The 17300-nt window shown below is 30.1% G+C and overlaps 1 protein-coding gene across 1 annotated transcript in view; it reads left to right on the top strand.

Annotated features, from left to right (window-relative positions):
• LOC106458262 (dnaJ homolog subfamily C member 10-like) overlaps positions 1–17300 on the top strand; it is a 48982-nt gene that overhangs the window by 27497 nt on the left and 4185 nt on the right. Inside the window, exons 8-17 of the mRNA XM_013917747.2 lie at positions 2454–2497; positions 3690–3908; positions 5181–5430; positions 7358–7494; positions 7689–7805; positions 9056–9157; positions 9580–9735; positions 10093–10232; positions 14514–14715; positions 15223–15351. Of these exons, the coding sequence (XP_013773201.1) occupies positions 2454–2497; positions 3690–3908; positions 5181–5430; positions 7358–7494; positions 7689–7805; positions 9056–9157; positions 9580–9735; positions 10093–10232; positions 14514–14715; positions 15223–15351 (1496 nt within the window). The remainder of the gene's footprint in view (positions 1–2453; positions 2498–3689; positions 3909–5180; positions 5431–7357; positions 7495–7688; positions 7806–9055; positions 9158–9579; positions 9736–10092; positions 10233–14513; positions 14716–15222; positions 15352–17300) is intronic.

Here is a 17300-nt window from a genome sequence, read left to right as displayed (position 1 = left end):
ATTATAATTCAAATTTTAGTATTATACATTATGTCATGTGGTATGTTGAATGCAGCACTGGTTCAGATTACGTATTTATGATGTCAAAATACAAAGTCTATAGTTTTGTATGAATTAGGAACTCATATTATCAATATAAAATAACAACCTCCCATCTTTTCTAATTGCTGAGATATGCCTCGTACTGAATCAAACACAATAGGCCCTGCTCACCTCCTTCCATTTTTGGATGTGCTTCCTTACATACACTTACTTCTGTCTATGATGTGTGAATAACCAATTGAAAGCTCAGAATGACCTCCTATTGGCTTTCTCAGCTATTTTCAAGTATTACAATGTCATCTCGTTCTTTCGATACAAAACTTCAATTTGGCAAGTTGAGTCTTTAGTCTACTCAAAATTTCATATTTATTTTAGACCCTTAGTTACTAAGCTTGATAAAATTGTAGTAGAATTCTATGGTATCAATATAATAATTTATGATTTTTTGGTTATTTCAACTGTATATATAAAAACCTAAAGTATATTATTGTTTCACATCCTCCGCTTGTGAAATTTCTTAAGGCTTAGCAACCTATGACAAGCAGCAAATGAGTACAAAGGTTGTAACTAGAAAAAATAATTGTGTGCTTTACTTCATTTACTGTTCTATGTTTTAAGAGAGACAAGTTTAAGAACTTGTTTGTAAATAGAAAAATGTATACACTTGTGTGTGTGTGTGTGTGTATATATAATTATTGAAATGTGACTGGACTGTATTTTACTAAATACTAGTCCACTAAAGCACAGCCAAGACCAGTCACTTTGTAAAGACTAAAGATCAATTTTATATTATTGGATATGGTAACATGAGTGCATGTGCACTGTGTCATTGTAACTTCTGTATTGTTAGTCAGGCATGGCTGAAAGGTCAATATAATAAAAATTATAAATATATATAGAAATGTATAATGTTATGAGATTTAATCTATTTAGTTTAACTTTTATGTTTTTGTGTTATAATTTGTTCTCTTTCTAGAATGAAAGAGGCATAATTTATATTTATTTCCTAATTTTTTATGGTGGTTACAAGATTGGTCAAATCTAGTGAACCTGTACAGAAATTTGTTAATGAAAATAACAGATAAAGTATGAAGTTTTTTCTTAAGAAACTTTGATAAATATCTGGATGTTATAAAGATTTTGCATGTGAAATTTGAAAATTTTTCAATGTATAAAAGTATTTTTAATCATAAAATGAAAATTACATTGTATGTTGGATAGGCAACATGTGAAAAGAAAAAGGCATGAGAAAAACATTGCTTAACAAACATTAAGACTTAATATAAAAAGAATTGATATTTTGTCTATGAAAGACTTGTAATGTTTACTGATAATCTGCCAAATATCATTAACATGTACTTACTAATTTAAAAGTTATTGCATGAAAACTATAACAAGCACAAAATGGTTACGAGGTCAGTCCCAGAGGTCGAGCCTGTGCTGAAAGAGTTAGAGATTGGTTCAAAGTGATAAAGTGTAGCTTGGTGATAAGTTGCTTGAAGAAAATACATTTGTGAAACAACTTTCACTAGAATTACAGTCCTGGTTATTTTTTTTTTTTTTTAAAGTCTTACAAAAAATCTTCATTTATAATTTTGTATATCATTCAAATTATGATACTTTATGATAGGAAAAGTAGTTATTTTTGTGCAAAGTGAGGTAGGCTTAGCTAAATCATTTGACAATCGACTGAATCAAGTTTTGTTTTGCTGACAAGGCCAGTATGTTAAGTCTTGTTTGCATTTCTCCATATCAACTTAAGTAACTGCTTGAATGGCAATGAAAATGAACAAAAGTGAAGCTTATAAAAAGTATATAAATGAATATGAAGCATGTTTAAAACTTATTACATGTTAAGTGCAACCTTCTTGTTAGCAATTTACAAAAAAGTTAGTTTACTTATAACTTGGGTCTGGTAAACAAGTAATTATTGTATGCAAATGATTGTAAAACAGAAACTATGTGCATAGTTTTTCAAACCAAAACAAAGATAATATTTGCAGTTTTATAAATCAAACATTATAGAAAAGTCTTAAGAGTGTAGGAAGACACTAAAATTTACAACAAAGGTATTTATAATGGTTTCTTAACAAAAAAAAAAAGTATTTCATTGAAATCTTTTTCAATTTCAAAACTGTAAATTTATATAAATATCACATATTACAAAAGATGGATATTTTCTTTACAGAAACTAAATGATATTTAGAATTAATTCTAAAGTTTCAAGCTATTTCATCTAGTAGTTTTTATTTAAACAATGCAATAAAGCAAACCATGCAACATGTGCTTTGAGTCACACCGAGGTAAACGCCATAGCTAAACAAAACCAGTCCTACAGTTTACTTAATTGTTTTACCCAAAAGAGTTTTAACTGAAGTTTTTGTACAAAATGTCATTTATTTATATTCCAGTTTGTGTCTTCAAAGATGTTAGGAAGAAACTGTCCATAATGCTGGTAAGTTAGATATGTAGACTACATATAAGTCTGACTGGCTGTTTAGTGTAAGAGTTATTATTTAGTTCATTTAGTAATCTAATATTTAATGATTATTTAGTTTTCATAAAAAGAGTATTTAAAGTTAATTATTATAAAAGAAATAGTTATGACACATTTCATTACTTAGCTCGGTAAGAGTTGTACATTGTGTGTGTGTGTGTGTGTAGTTCAATTGTGGTAAATTGATGTCACATTACTTGAGCCTTCTGTATTTTTCTCATTGCCTTAAGTGAGTATTGTAACATTATAGTGTCTCACAGTTTATAGAAAGTTCTAGGCCTCAGTTGGGCAGTGTGTCTATGTGTGCACATAATTGTTAGTTTAGCCATAAGTGGAAATACTTAAAGTGAGTTTTAACAGAGATAAAAAGAATAATTTGTCTTGTTAAAGGATGTTCTGAAGTAATTGAATCCACCTGTGTGGACTTTAACAAAAAGGAGACAATTATATTTAAAGTTCTGGATACAAATGTGGTAATCCACAAGGTAACATAAGTAAATTTATCGCAGATTGTATAGTAAGAAACAGAGTAGAAAAAAATATGTCTTGTCAATTAGTTTCTAAAGTAATTGAATCGGCCGGTGTGGACTTTTGACAAGAAAAGATAGGTATTTATAGTTTTAGATACAACTGTGATATCCTATAGTGTAAATAATTTTTGTACATTTATTTCAATTGTTTTGAATATATTATTTTCAAAGAAGTGAATTGTGTGCTGCTCATTTCTTGTTCGAATTTATCACCAATAAGTGGCATACACCCACTGTAAAAGACTCTGGCTCTAATATAAACCTGATAGTAACTTTTAAAATTACTGAAGCCCTTAAAGAAAACAAACTTTCCATGAGAATAAGTTTTAAATTTTTTTGTCATATATGTAGTAAAATTCTTATCACTGTTAATTATTTAATGTTCAGTTACTGAAAGTCATGTAAGAATTCAATTGAAGGATGGTAATTGCAACTGATTTATTACAAAAATTAAACTGGTAAACTTACATGCATGTATGTATGCATCAGATTATATTTGTGTATTTATATCTATATGTAGATTAAACTCTATCATTATTTTTATTCCATTATGAAAATTTGCCATCCCACAATTTTCTTCATGAATAAAGGCTAGAACATCAACATATTTTGATTTACAGGAAAATCTGGTAAATGTGGGTGAAGTTGACTGCACCAATGAGAAGAAGCTTTGTAAAAAACTAGGTGGGAAGTCAGGTGTATTTTTATTTGAAGACCTTCTGAATTTTAATGATAAGAAAAAGTACCATCAATTGGAAGGTCAAGAAACCAAAGAAATTGCTCATGCTGTCCTCCAGCTCTTACCCGGACCCAAGGAACTAACTGATAAAGAGTTCCAGGTACCTATATATTACAAGATTATTGTATGTCAGACATTCCATTTTATTGCATTAAGATCCATAATTTTCGTAAAGGACTACATAGTGTGTTATGAATGGTAGTTGATGCATAGTTTTCCATGAAATAGTTAAGTATGCTCAAAAACAAGACAATTTCAGTTATCATAATTCTTTAACTTGTCATGAAAGAACTTTTACCTTTGTAATCTATCTGTAATAGTTAACACCTCCTGTGTAAAGAAGTGTTTATGAACATGTTATTTAGCAAAAGTCTTTGTTTTACTTTACTTGTTCAATAATATTTCTTGAGTTTATGAAAATAAGTACAGTTATAGATGAGTTTATGATGCTGAAAACTGAGGTTTGATCCCTGTTGTAAGCATGGTCAAATAATCTGTTATTTAGCTTTGACTTAATGATTACGAATATTTATGGACAGTATAAGTAACTATTATGTACTTGAAGATTTCTATTGGAATGCATATGTTTAAAAAATTTTATGTATTTATTTTAAAGTTATGAGGTTTATTTTTATTCAAACTATGACATCTTGTTAGAAATTATTTTTCTTTACAGTAACAACACTTAGGAACAATTAGTGATATTTAACATTTTAAGTGGTTTACTGGTATCCTACTGCTGCTGAACTCGTCTTTATTGTTTATTATTGAAATAGAAATTCAAAAATACACAACTTATTTTTATTTGATAATCATAAACATCTTTTAAGTAAATAACATTCCATAGCATGTGTTTATTAACATTCTGTGGTTATAGTAAATGAAATTGACTAATTAAATCACTATTTAAAAAATTCAACTGTTTACTTAAATTTCTTGTTTTGCAATTTGACTAACAGCTGTTAATGGTAACTAGAATTTCTAAATGTTTCGGTGAATGTTTATTGTCTCATATCTAAGCATTTTATTAGTATGAAAAGGAAAATAGTTAAATTGTTAGTTTTCATATAGTCTAACTAATATGTAAGTGAAAGAGATATATTGTAACAGTTTTCTACAATTACAGAAAATATTCCTGTAAAAGCATTTTTGTAAAAAACAAGAAAAATCATGATTTCATTACTCTACAAAATTACTTAATGTATTCCTAAATAAGTAGCAAATTACTTAATATTCCTAAATAAGTAGTAAATTAACTTTCTTATTTATCTGAAGAAAAGAATAGTCTTTAATATTTATTTGAACACGTCTAAAAAAAATGTTTATTTTGGTTCAAAAAAAGTTTTTCAGTATATAACTTTTTTCTTTCTAGAATGTTCTGAAAAATTTGCAACAAAAGATTGATGGACCATGGATAGTTTATTTTACCAATGGTGGTAATAGCCAGGAAGAAATGGATAGTTTAGATAGAGAAATTAAACGGCTGACTGCACTTTTACCCTCTGTCCACATAGGTGGAGTAAACTGTCAGTCATTTTGGTCTTCCTGTTCTCGTCTTCATATTCACAAATTTCCTACATTTGTTGCTTTTCAGCCAGGAGGATCTTATGAATATCATCATGGTAAGCATTGTGAAAGGTTTTATAATCAAACAATAAACTTTTGAAGTAAACACAGTGTTTTACAAGTTTATGAAAGTGATAATTGTTTAACATTATATTAACAATGGTAAATTTTAGGTGGTTTACTGGTACTTTACTGCTGCTGAACTTATAATATCACTTGAATTTTTATTACTCAGATATGCTTATTGGTTATATAAACTTAATTGACAATTATCCAGTAATTATAAACAAATTAAAATGCCTGAAATACAATCCACATGCACACATAATCCAAGGGCAGGAAATGTATTAAAAGTTAAATGAAATTTGGTATAGAAATTGTTTCAAATGTTATATTTTCAGTCTAGATTCATTTGTCTTTTACCTTCCAGTGTGGTCGATTTTGTTTATTCTTTTACCTTCTTCAGATTGCTAAAGATAGTATCCCATATTTAAACCATAGTGAATTTTTGCAACTTTTCATCAGTAACAAATTTAAACTTGCATGCTACAAATATGTTATGCCTTACAAAAGTTGTCTAGTAACATGTCACTTGGGATATTAGAAATATACAGTGATTATGTAACAGATTCCATGTATGCATACCTGAATGGAACTGGAATATAAACATGAAAACATTAATAGTAGTCATTTAGTTTCCAGTTGATGTATCATTCCAGCCATAGCTTAGTTTACTCGTAGTAAAGCAATTCTTAGCTGGAGTTAAAAAAAAAATTAGTATAAGCAGCATGATAAATGTGAAAAAAATTCCACAAATATAAAATTTAAGTTTACTTAGTTCCGGGTATATTAACAAGAAAATTGTATTGAATTATGTCTCGTCTTGGAACTTGTTGAAGCTTGAAGAAATTGATATAAAAACAAAATTCAAACTACAATAATTCCTGTGCAGTTGTGTTGGAAGAGAATAATTGTAAGTGGTATATATTGATAACATCATGATTCTAAAAATAACTGTTTTCTAGTTTAAAAGTTCATGCATCATATGTCTATTTAACTTGTATCTACATTAGCTTGTGTAGCTGTCCAATATTGGTGGTGTAGTTGAGTAATTGTGAAATAAACTTAAATTGTATATATGCTGTTTTCTAGTATTACATTTGTTTGGTTAAAATTATGACATACAAATGTACACAAGTAGTGTATCTGTATATCCTTCACGATGTGGAGAGATGCTGTGTATAATCTAAGGATAATGTATCAATTGTATTTTTATGACATGCTTGTTAATCACATAAACTTAACTAATAATTGTTTAGTAATTATGAACAGATTAAATAACCGAAATGCAGACCACATGTACACGTATATTAGAAATGCAGGAAATTTATTATAATTTAGTTTGGACTCCAACACAAAACATTTTACCACTACACTACTGTCCAATATACCCATTCATGTTTTGTAAAGCTTTCCTAAAACCTAACATTGGAATATTAAAGACACGGAAGAGGAGCTTTTAATTATGTGTGGTTAGTCAAGTTGTCCTGTTGTAGATTAGAAGGTTGTGTTGTGGTAATTGATGTTGACATCATCATCATCTTGTATATGACACAAGTGTTTGAACAACAAAAAGTGTATTAACTATTGTTATGGATCTTGTATCTGTTTCAAAGCTAAATTGAATAGAATTATACAAATATTTTGTTTCTCCCAGACTGTAATGTCCATACAAAAAATTTTGATATAACAATAACTTTACACGAAATACAAATTATTTTCACCTGACATTAGATAGGTGTAAATACATTTTGAACAAGTAAGATTTTTCCAAGTTCATAGAGATGATGCTATTGTAATATTTTCACTCGGGAAAAACAAAATTTTTACATGATGAAATATGTAGATTTTTTCATGAGAGCAGCATATTTGAAGGATATTTTTTAATGCTTGCCTTAAAGATGTTTATATCTTGTGTGATAGGTCGTGCAACAGCTCATGATATTGCTGGGTTTGCAAGAGAAAGCCTTTCTAGTCGTGTCCATACTCTTGGCCCTAGTGATTTTCCGGACAAGGTGATTCAAAGTAGTGACATCTGGTTTGTGGACTTCTATGCTCCAGTAAGTTCAGTTTTATTAAGTAATTGTTTGAAGGTGTTTTAAAATTTTGTAAATGTGTAGAAACAACACTGAGGTAAGGAGTTAGTTGTGAAATACAAAAATACTTAACTTTAGTAACTACATTCCTGTGCATGTGTCTTTACTCAGATTACCTAAAACTATAAAATTATTCATATAAAATCTTTTCTTTTCAGTGGTGCCCACCATGTATGAACCTTCTTCCAGAATTCCGTAAAGCTTCGAGATTTGTCAGTAAAAAAGTTTATTTTGGAACTGTAGATTGTACAATTCATGGCCATTTATGTTCCAAGGTTAGTATCATTTTAACATGTGTCCTGAATCTCATAATATTTATTTTTGTCAAAACTAAAATAGGATTGTGGTTAAAACTATTTTGCACACAAGTAAAGAAAAACTTTTCAAAATAGAAAGAAATTTAGTGATGGCTAATATCAATCCTTCAAAAACAATTCAAACAAGATTGTAGGGAAGGCACTTGCATCATCCCTACATAATAGCACAGGCACACAGTGCAGTAGAACGTTAACAGGCAAAAATAGGATAAATTAAACTCAATTGTGATTGAATAGGTGTGTGTGTGCGTGTTAATTCCAATTTCTTTACTTGTTTGTTTTTTAATGCAGTGTTTCAATAGACATAGGAAGGTTGTACTTGTAATAAGTTCTAAATACAATGAGGTTCCAACTGTAATATTTATTTTTTATATATATTATTGGTTGGTAATTCTTTTTTCACCCTGTACTTAAGCTTTTTAAAGGAACACCAAATTTCTGTAAGAAAGCTAACTTCAGGGGGTAATGATAACATCATTTACACTAGAATTAGGATTTTTTTTATTACTACTAGTTAATAATACTTATAAAAGTGGATACTCTATCAAAACTATGCCACCTAAGTGAAACTGGTTGACACTATTGTTTTGTTTTTTGAGTTATAATGTAATAAAAAACAGAATAAAGTAGAACAAAAAAATTCAAATTTTTTGCTGTGATATTTAGAGACATTCACAGAACTTGTGACTCGGCTATTACATAGATATTGTTATAAAAGGAAACACTGTAGTATGTTAAAGTTCTTATAACCTATTGAGGAGATATTTAAAATACTATTTCGACGAACGATCCAAGCCATCCCTACATAGGTAGTGCTACAGCCTGCCTTATAACATTTGGGGGTGTGCATGTTAAATAATAAGCATGTTTTTATGGCTTTCTATAAACATTCTCATGCATCAACAAATTGTTAGAAGTACTGTACGTTGTGTTAAAAGATCAAACTTAGACATAAAAGCTAATTTGGAGAGAAGGCATTTTTGATTAGTTTGGAACTAAAGAATTACAAAACTTGTGAAGTATTAGAATATTCATAGTTTCGTCCAACATGACTGTTGTAGGCTGTTATAACACCACAGTAACAATGATGTGTACTAATGGGAGGTATTCAGAATATATTGCTGGAAACTTTATGAGTGGTATTTGTTAGCTTGGCTTTGGTATGTGAAATGTTTATCTCGTGTGATTTATTTATATTGTATTTACAGTACAACATCAGATCCTACCCAACCACCATACTGTACAATCAGAGTGTCCCACACCAGTTTCATGGTTCCCATTCAGCAAAAGATATTGTGGACTTTGTGCAGGTAAAAAACATTACTTTCTAATTGAGAAACTGACTAGCTACTTCAGCTGTATTTCTAATGCTAAACTATTGGAACTCATTTCTTCAGTATCAAGTTCGCGGTACAACTAGCTAGTTGTTAATGTTTTGTAATATTGGTAGTAATTAATCTCTTGAATAGTAAGTACAAAAATAACTACATTTGTTTTTATAAATTTTATCAGTAATAAAATAATTACTTTTTCAACCCAACTTGCACACCAGAAGCTACGTTACTTGAGAATATCAAATGCAACTTTGTCAACATTAACAGATCATTTGTAGCAATAGCTTCAAATCCATTGAATATAAGTGATATTTAGGGGTTGTTGTTTTTTTTTAGTCAATATATTTTAACATTTAATTTTTCTCTAAATCAAATGTGCACATATTTTCTTCTTTTAGGATACTCTCTCTCCACCTGTAATTAGACTAACACCAGAACTGTTTTCCAGTCTGGTTGGGGAGAAAAAAGCTGAAGACATGTGGGTAGTGGATTTTTATGTACCTTGGTGTGGACCTTGTCAACAGCTATCTTCGGAATGGCGTAAACTGGCAAAGGTTCGTTTTATAACAGAATATTAATATTTAACTCTATAAGTTCCCACAAACCATTGTTTTTAATGGTTTTGGTTTAATATTTGAAAGATGGGTCCAATGTGTAAAAAGAAGTAAATTATATATGTATTTTTCATAAATAAAGTTTAGTTTCACTGGATTTTTGTATGAGCTATAAGAACTATCATCTTTGTAATCTGAGGAGTGATGGTCAATCTCGCCAGAAGAAATTTTTAGTAATTAAAATGTTATCCACTTTATAGTTCTTAATACCTGAGGAATCACAATCTTTATTTAGTATTGTAAAGAAAAGAAATTAATTTTTTTTATGTTTTAATTTAACAAATTTTAACTTTTCAGATGTTTTTGAATGATACTGCTATTCAAATTGGGGACGTCAACTGCCAAACATTTCCAGATTTCTGCAGGAAACAAGATGTTCGCTCCTATCCCAATATACGCCTATTTCCTCGTGGTATAAGGGGTGCCAAATCATTTAAGTAAGTGTGCAGCCAGATTTTGTAATGTACATTGTGCATGTCTGGCTGTTAGATTTTTTTCATATCCAAACATGTGCTATATATATTGAATATTTTCCTTTTGTAATTATGAATTTGGTATATGTTTAGTTTTTCAAATCCATACAGAAAACTAGATAAAGTCAATCACGTAAAATATGATTTTTAACTAGCAATTGTTATTATTTAAGTAATAACTCTCAATTGTAGAGAAACACTTAAACAGTTTTTGATTATATAATGTGAGAACATTAATGTATTTTCTCTTTCGTTTCATTTTATACACACACTACAGTGTATTTAGTTGTTTTATGCAACTGGAGATAACTTGGGATAAAATGTCTCAGCATCATGGATTCTTTAACTCTTTCACACCTCCTCGAAGCAAAATTACACCATTGAATTAAACAGATATAAAAAATAAACTTGTACTCGTTTTTCTAAACATTAAAAAGAAAAACTTCAGAGTTTAAATTTATTCACTAAAAAATTTGTAAATTTATTTTTTTTTTTTTAATTGATTTCAATGAGCTTCTAACAAAATCATTGGCGTCTGTGAATTTCCTGAAATTTTTAAGAACATATTATGACACTTGTGGACCCTAGGAAGAAAGTCACAGTAATTTTTAGCAAAATAGCATTGTCATTGTTACTGGAATGCAAGTGTTGTTTGTATTGATTATTATTTTTGTTTTGTTTTTTACCAATGACTTTCTCAATCTTCGTTACCTGTACTTAAGCTTTGCAAAGTCATAGACCACTGATGAAGACTGATTTTCCATTCTTTACCACTGTAAAAAACAATTAGACTTCTAGTTCAGTTAAGATTTGTGTAGAGGTTGGAACAAAGTGATAGAAACTTGGGTGTCTGTGAACAACTTTCTCTACAGTTACAGTTTTTATTTATTTAAGATTGCAAAAAAACGTTTGCTTTATCATTTTATACTGAAATTTAATTATGATAGTGCAACAAAATGTGGTAGGCTTAGTAAAATAATTTTGAACTTATTTTTCGTTTCACTGATTGCACTGTTAGGCTTTGTTTGCATGAGTAACTGTTCAAATGGGTGCAAATAATTTCTGAAAAGAAATCTTAAAAAAACATTATAAATGAATATAAAATGGGTTTAAAACTTGTTACATGTATTAATTCTCTAAGTGCAGGCTTCATTATTTTGATAAACTTGTAACCACCATGAAACTATACACACTATAACTGAAATTGCCAAGTGTATTTTCATGAAATTTGGCAAAGCTTAGTAAATGTTAAGTCTGTGGTACACACAAAACCGGATTTGTAAATAAGTTTTCTGCGAATTTATTGAGTCAGTCTGACTCGGAAATATCTATATTCTTAGCATGCAAATCACCTAGCTCTCACACTTTCTATCTCAAAGTTTTGATTTTCATTTGTGTAACCTCTAGAACATTCCAAATTAATAGTAAAAGTTTTTCTTACAAAACCTTATATTTTATTATTAATTTTCACATTGATAACATTAACTGTAGCTGAATCTTCAAGATACATTGAAGTACAGTTAAGAAATAAAGCCTATTTCTTTTTGTTTCCACAGCTTGAGTTTACATTATTCATAGTTTCAACTGTGTATCTTTTCAAGTAGTTTAATTGCCTAACTTGTGCAACGTAGTCTACTCGGGCCTGAAATGAACACATCACAGTGGGAAGCCCTTAACAAATTTCCATACACTTGTGTGCTCTGAGAATGACATTCTGTACTTGTTAATTGGCAAGCTAAGCCTTGTTAAAATTTTCTCTTAACTTCTTTCATGAAGAGAAATCTTTCACCTTTCAAATTTGCATTTTAAAACATAAGTAATACATAATTCACTAAAATGTAATGTCCGAAAACAGCTATAATTTAACTGTCTTTCTAACTAAAATATAACTAGGTTAGAAATAATTGTTAAATGCCATGAGTGTTAACTTTTTGTACCAAAATGTTAACAGAATTAAGGTATCTAATTAGGTTTATTGCTGCTAAGTTCAAAAAGACCATTCCAAGCTTGAAGTTGAAAAAAACTTTCTGTTGGTTGTGAACAACTATGCCAAATAAGGTGACATGTTTTTAAAAACTGCTTTGATAGTTAAGGATGAATGGATGGGGCTTCTGTTGTGGGTTAGGAAAATTTATCGATATCTCACTGAAAGGAGAGGTTAAGATTTAAAACTGTACATTGGACCTTGGACTTATTTATAGATTGTCTAAATAAGGTGTAATCTACATACTGAGCTCTTGGAGTTATCCTAACTGAAAGGGGAAAATTGACAGAGCTTGCACATCACTGTGGAAATTGAATTTTTTTACGTTTCTCTTTGAAATTATAATTAAAAACTTAAATAATATCAAAAATTTTAATTATGAACTATGTTACAATGCTAATTCTATTGTCGTACATTAATTATAAAGGTGTTTTACTTAAATTTTGAAAGTAACTGAGAAATTGTATAACTTTGACATGTGCAGAAGAGCCAGGCCTGTACTTAGAGTTAAATTAAACCTTCTGATTAGCAATTTAAAATAGTCAATTTGCTTATAATTTTGGTGTGTCCAATCATCATAAACACAATTAAACTACATGCATCATTTCTTGAATCAACACAGTTTTATAAAATAAAAACTTTATGTGAAAGTTTTAAAAGAATGTAGGAAGATATAAGAATCAGTAATTAAAATCTACAACAAAGGTAATCATTTTAATTTTCTTAAAAACATAATGGAATGAAATGTTTTTAAAATTTCAAAGCTACAAATTCATATGAATATTGTGTTTACACAAGCTACATAATTTATATAAATTAATTCTGAAGTCTTCTAACTATTTTGTCCAGTAGTTGTTTGTTTCTTTGCAATGCACAAAACAAACAAAAGTCTAGGTTTCATAGACTTTAAGGAACTCTCTAATGATGAGGAAAATCTCTATGATTCAGACATTGTGTTTCAGCAGATCCAAATCAATAGTAGAGTTGACTTGTGTAACTGACTGAGGGTATATGTTTTGTTGAGTAAATGTGGAAAAATAAAATGTTATAGTCTGTTTTGAGTACACATGTTGTGTCAGAATGATTTATCTTTCAGGTTAATTGTATTTACTAACAAAGATCATAAGAGGAATATCACATCTATAGTTTGGTATATACATCAACCTGATTAGCCTTAGATTTATAAAATATTGTAGTGAAATTTTAAAAACATGTGAAGGCTTATCATGAAATACATGACTACTGTAACTTGTTTTTCTAGGGATTTTTTGATCAGTAACAGTAATTTTTACACTGGAATATTCAGCCCAGAATGCACCTGCAGATCATGATGATGACCAACGGTTTTACTTTCATAAATTCAATATCCAGTTGAATTTCAGTTTACTCTGATTGTGTGAAATTTCTAGAAACAGTGAAAAGGGTTCACACAGCTCCTTGAAATCCCAGAATGTTATGTAATATGAATTGTAAAACATTTAGTACAGAAAACCGTGGTGAAATTGCTGTTTTTAAGTCATCGTGCTAGACATGTTGTGAAATTTCAATCTTAATAAAGATTTTTTTGTTAGCCATTGTCAATCTCAACTTCACAAGACCCAAAACTGTTTCAGTTTTTGTTAGTGGACATGTTTGAACAAATATGCAAATGATATGATTCAAAAGTTCTGGAAAACTTTGGGGGGTAAATTGTGAAAAAAGTTTTTGAAATTTTCTTGTGTAAATTCTGTATGAGTTACACAGTTGAGAAATGTGACATGTTTCGCGTATTGCTGCAACCCCATTTTCTCTTACTTCTAACATGGGACCAAGTTAGGCATTCCTAAACTGACCTTGTAATAGCACCCTTTAGTGACACTGAGGATTTTTTTCTAAGCTTAATCGTATAAACTTGATCTAATTGTAAGATTAGTGTATATAACATTGCTACCAGTATGTTCTGAGTTGTAGCTAATTGTAGTTATAGAATTTAAAAGCATACATGAGTGGTTAAAAAAATTATTGATACTAATTCCGTAGACAGTAATGAAACATAGGTATTTCAGGTGATCAGAAAATAACCTCTAATATTCTGGAACTTTTACAGTTAGTGTACATCATAATATTTATTCCAAAAGTATTATATTTACATTCAAGTAATAAATAATTTTTATAAGTTTTTTTTTTGTTTTTTTTTTTCTTTAGATGTTTTTCAGATATAGTGTTTCACTATATTAAGTAGCTAATTTAAATATTTCAATCTGAAATATTTGATTTTTCAGTACTTATAATGGATGGCATCGTGATGCAATGTCTTTACGAGCTTGGATTCAAACTTATCTTCCGAGTTTTGTTACTGAGCTAACAGCTAATGACTTCCTGCAGAAGGTTATCCCTGATAAAGATCCTTGGCTGATTGATTTTTATGCTCCCTGGTGTGGACATTGTCAAGTGTTTGCACCTGAATTTGAAGATGTTGCAAAGGTAAGTGCTAACCATATTTTTTCAAAGTTTGTTGTTAAAATTTTAAAAGAAGCGTAATTTTAAGAAACAGATCATGCCAGTAATTTATCTTGAATAATAAACCAAAGAATTTTTCTTAACTAGTGAGAAATTAATATAAGATAATTTTAACTTTAATACTTCAATATACGAGTGGCCACCTTGTGGTAAAAAATTTACCACTTCTCTGCAGTTTAATCATTAGTTTTAAATTGATATTCAGGTATTATAATTTGGTCCTAAGAAGCTAAATCATAAAATTATTTTTACATGTACAGAGCTAGAAAGTTGTAACTTTCCAATCCAAAGAAGCATTGTAACAATATCCTTATGTTAATTAATATTTGCATCAACATTAGAAGCATATTAATTGCATGTAAAAGTTTTGTAACACTATTTTTAATGTGTTTCGAGATATTTCAAATTGTTGAATATTTTACATGTTACTTGAATCAGATTACAGAGTGATCATTTTTATTTCTCATCTAGATACTGAAGGGAAAGGTGAAAACAGGGAAAGTAAATTGTGATCATTATCCCAGCACATGCCACGAAGCTGGTGTTCAAGGTTACCCTACTGTTTTATTTTTTAGGGGTAGTCAAGGTGGTAAAACTCAGGTTAGTTACCTATAACTTAATTTTTAAAAATACATTTGCATATAATGCCATTTTCATGTTTGGTGTATCTTTACGTCTTTTTTGGTCTAGTATAGTCACTAAACTGTCAGATCAGTTTATCTGCTACTGGTAAACATGTAATCCAGTACTACCTGTTCATGGTCGAGCTGTCGGTGACAAAGGGCGGATGAACTCGCTTGAGTCAACGGCCATCCACAGAACCCCACTGCCTTGTGGGATGTTCTTAACTGAACAAAGGCTACCAGAGTAAACTGTACACAAACCAACAGAAAGCAACAGGAAACCACTACTTTACTTTCCAAAGAATAATCACTTAATGCAACCAAAATCTGGTTCCTGCATAGAATGCTTAGGGTTTCCTACAAAGACCAGAAAACAAATATTCTACAACAAGCAGAAACAAAAAACATTGATAACAAAAGTAGGAAAAAGACATGCACCATTCTCTGGTCATGTGATGAGGAGAAAGGGGATGGAACACTTGGTAACAACTAGAAAATTTGTGGGGAAAAGAAGTAGAGGTAGACAATGGGAGAATATCCTGGACAGTTTAACAGTTTGGTTACATAGAGAGAGGGTGGCTGATGTAATCATACGTGTCTGAGACCGGGAAAAGTGGAGGGATGTGATTGCCTTTGCCATAAAGCATGGCACTTGATGATAATGATAGTCACTAAAACATCCCATCTTATCTTACTCACATTGTAGAAGAATTCTACATAAAGGGTCGGGTACATTATATTAAAACAAGTTTGGAGCTTCACCATGTCATTACAGTACATATCACTATGTCCAGTCATGCTCTATCTGATGACCGTGTGCTGTGACAATAGCCCTGCAACATTGTTTCCATTATAAAGAGCTCCATTGTAAGCATACTACTCTTTCCTCTAAGCTTTCAAAAATCCATCTAGGGTAATAGGACCACAGTTTCTCAACACCTATTTCAACAGTATGATTGCACAGAAATCGATAAGCTACATCTTGTGACTTGAAAGTTACATCTTAATATGGAATAACATAAATACACGTTTCACTTGAATACCCAGTTGAATGGAAGTTATGATTAGAAACATCTTTTTGGTGAACCTGTATCCTGTTAATCTTGTTTTCAACCTAGATCCTTCTGGATTGTGTGGACAGTTTTTGCTACTGACTTTTGTGGATTGTCACTTATTATAAGATGCTGTACTTCAGGTCTTTTTCTGGATGTTCATGGTACCCCAAGTTGATCCTTATTCCTCTGTTTTCTAATGCCATTAAAAACAAAGGATATTTTCGTCTTAGAAGCTCTATATCCCAAATCAGAACACATCTTTATGGAGAATGTTTTGCATTGGAAAGGGCTGTTAAATACCCTTCTCAAAAGTGATAATTTCAATGGCAGTGCTACCAGTGAAATGCTAAACAATGTCAAAATGTAGTTCTGATTCATTCTGTTCCACTGCAACTTTATATCGACTGAGGTTGTCACTTGCTGATTTGCAAATTCAAAATTGTTTTAAAATAATGTACTCAACTTTTGTATCTCCTGTTAAGTTTACCTTGTGTACTAAATAATATATATTTTTAACAAATAGCTAAGTTAAAAAGAATAAAGTAGAATCAGTGAGAAATCAAATTTATTGAAATGCTGATGTAGTCTAGTGCTTTTGGTTCCATATCTTGAAGCACTATGAAAAAATTAACACCTGACTAATAAACTCACAGTTTTGTTACTGTTGTCAGATTTTGTTTATGATAAGAGAAAAATCTGATGCCAAGTAATTTGATTAGTTAAAACATGTCTTAGTAACAGTAGCTAGAGCTAACTCGTTAATTTGTTAACAATGAGATGTTCAAGGTGATGCCTCGTGAGATACCACACAATTGTATTTGCTGGTATGGTTATTTGAGATACTTGTTTTGCCAGAAATGTGACTAATATA

The sequence above is a fragment of the Limulus polyphemus genome, unplaced genomic scaffold (genome assembly GCF_000517525.1).
Source record: "Limulus polyphemus unplaced genomic scaffold, Limulus_polyphemus-2.1.2 Scaffold436, whole genome shotgun sequence".
In the NCBI taxonomy this organism is placed as follows: domain Eukaryota; kingdom Metazoa; phylum Arthropoda; class Merostomata; order Xiphosura; family Limulidae; genus Limulus; species Limulus polyphemus.
The sequence above is the reverse complement of the archived record's forward strand: the minus strand, read 5'-3'. Positions and strand labels throughout refer to the sequence as shown.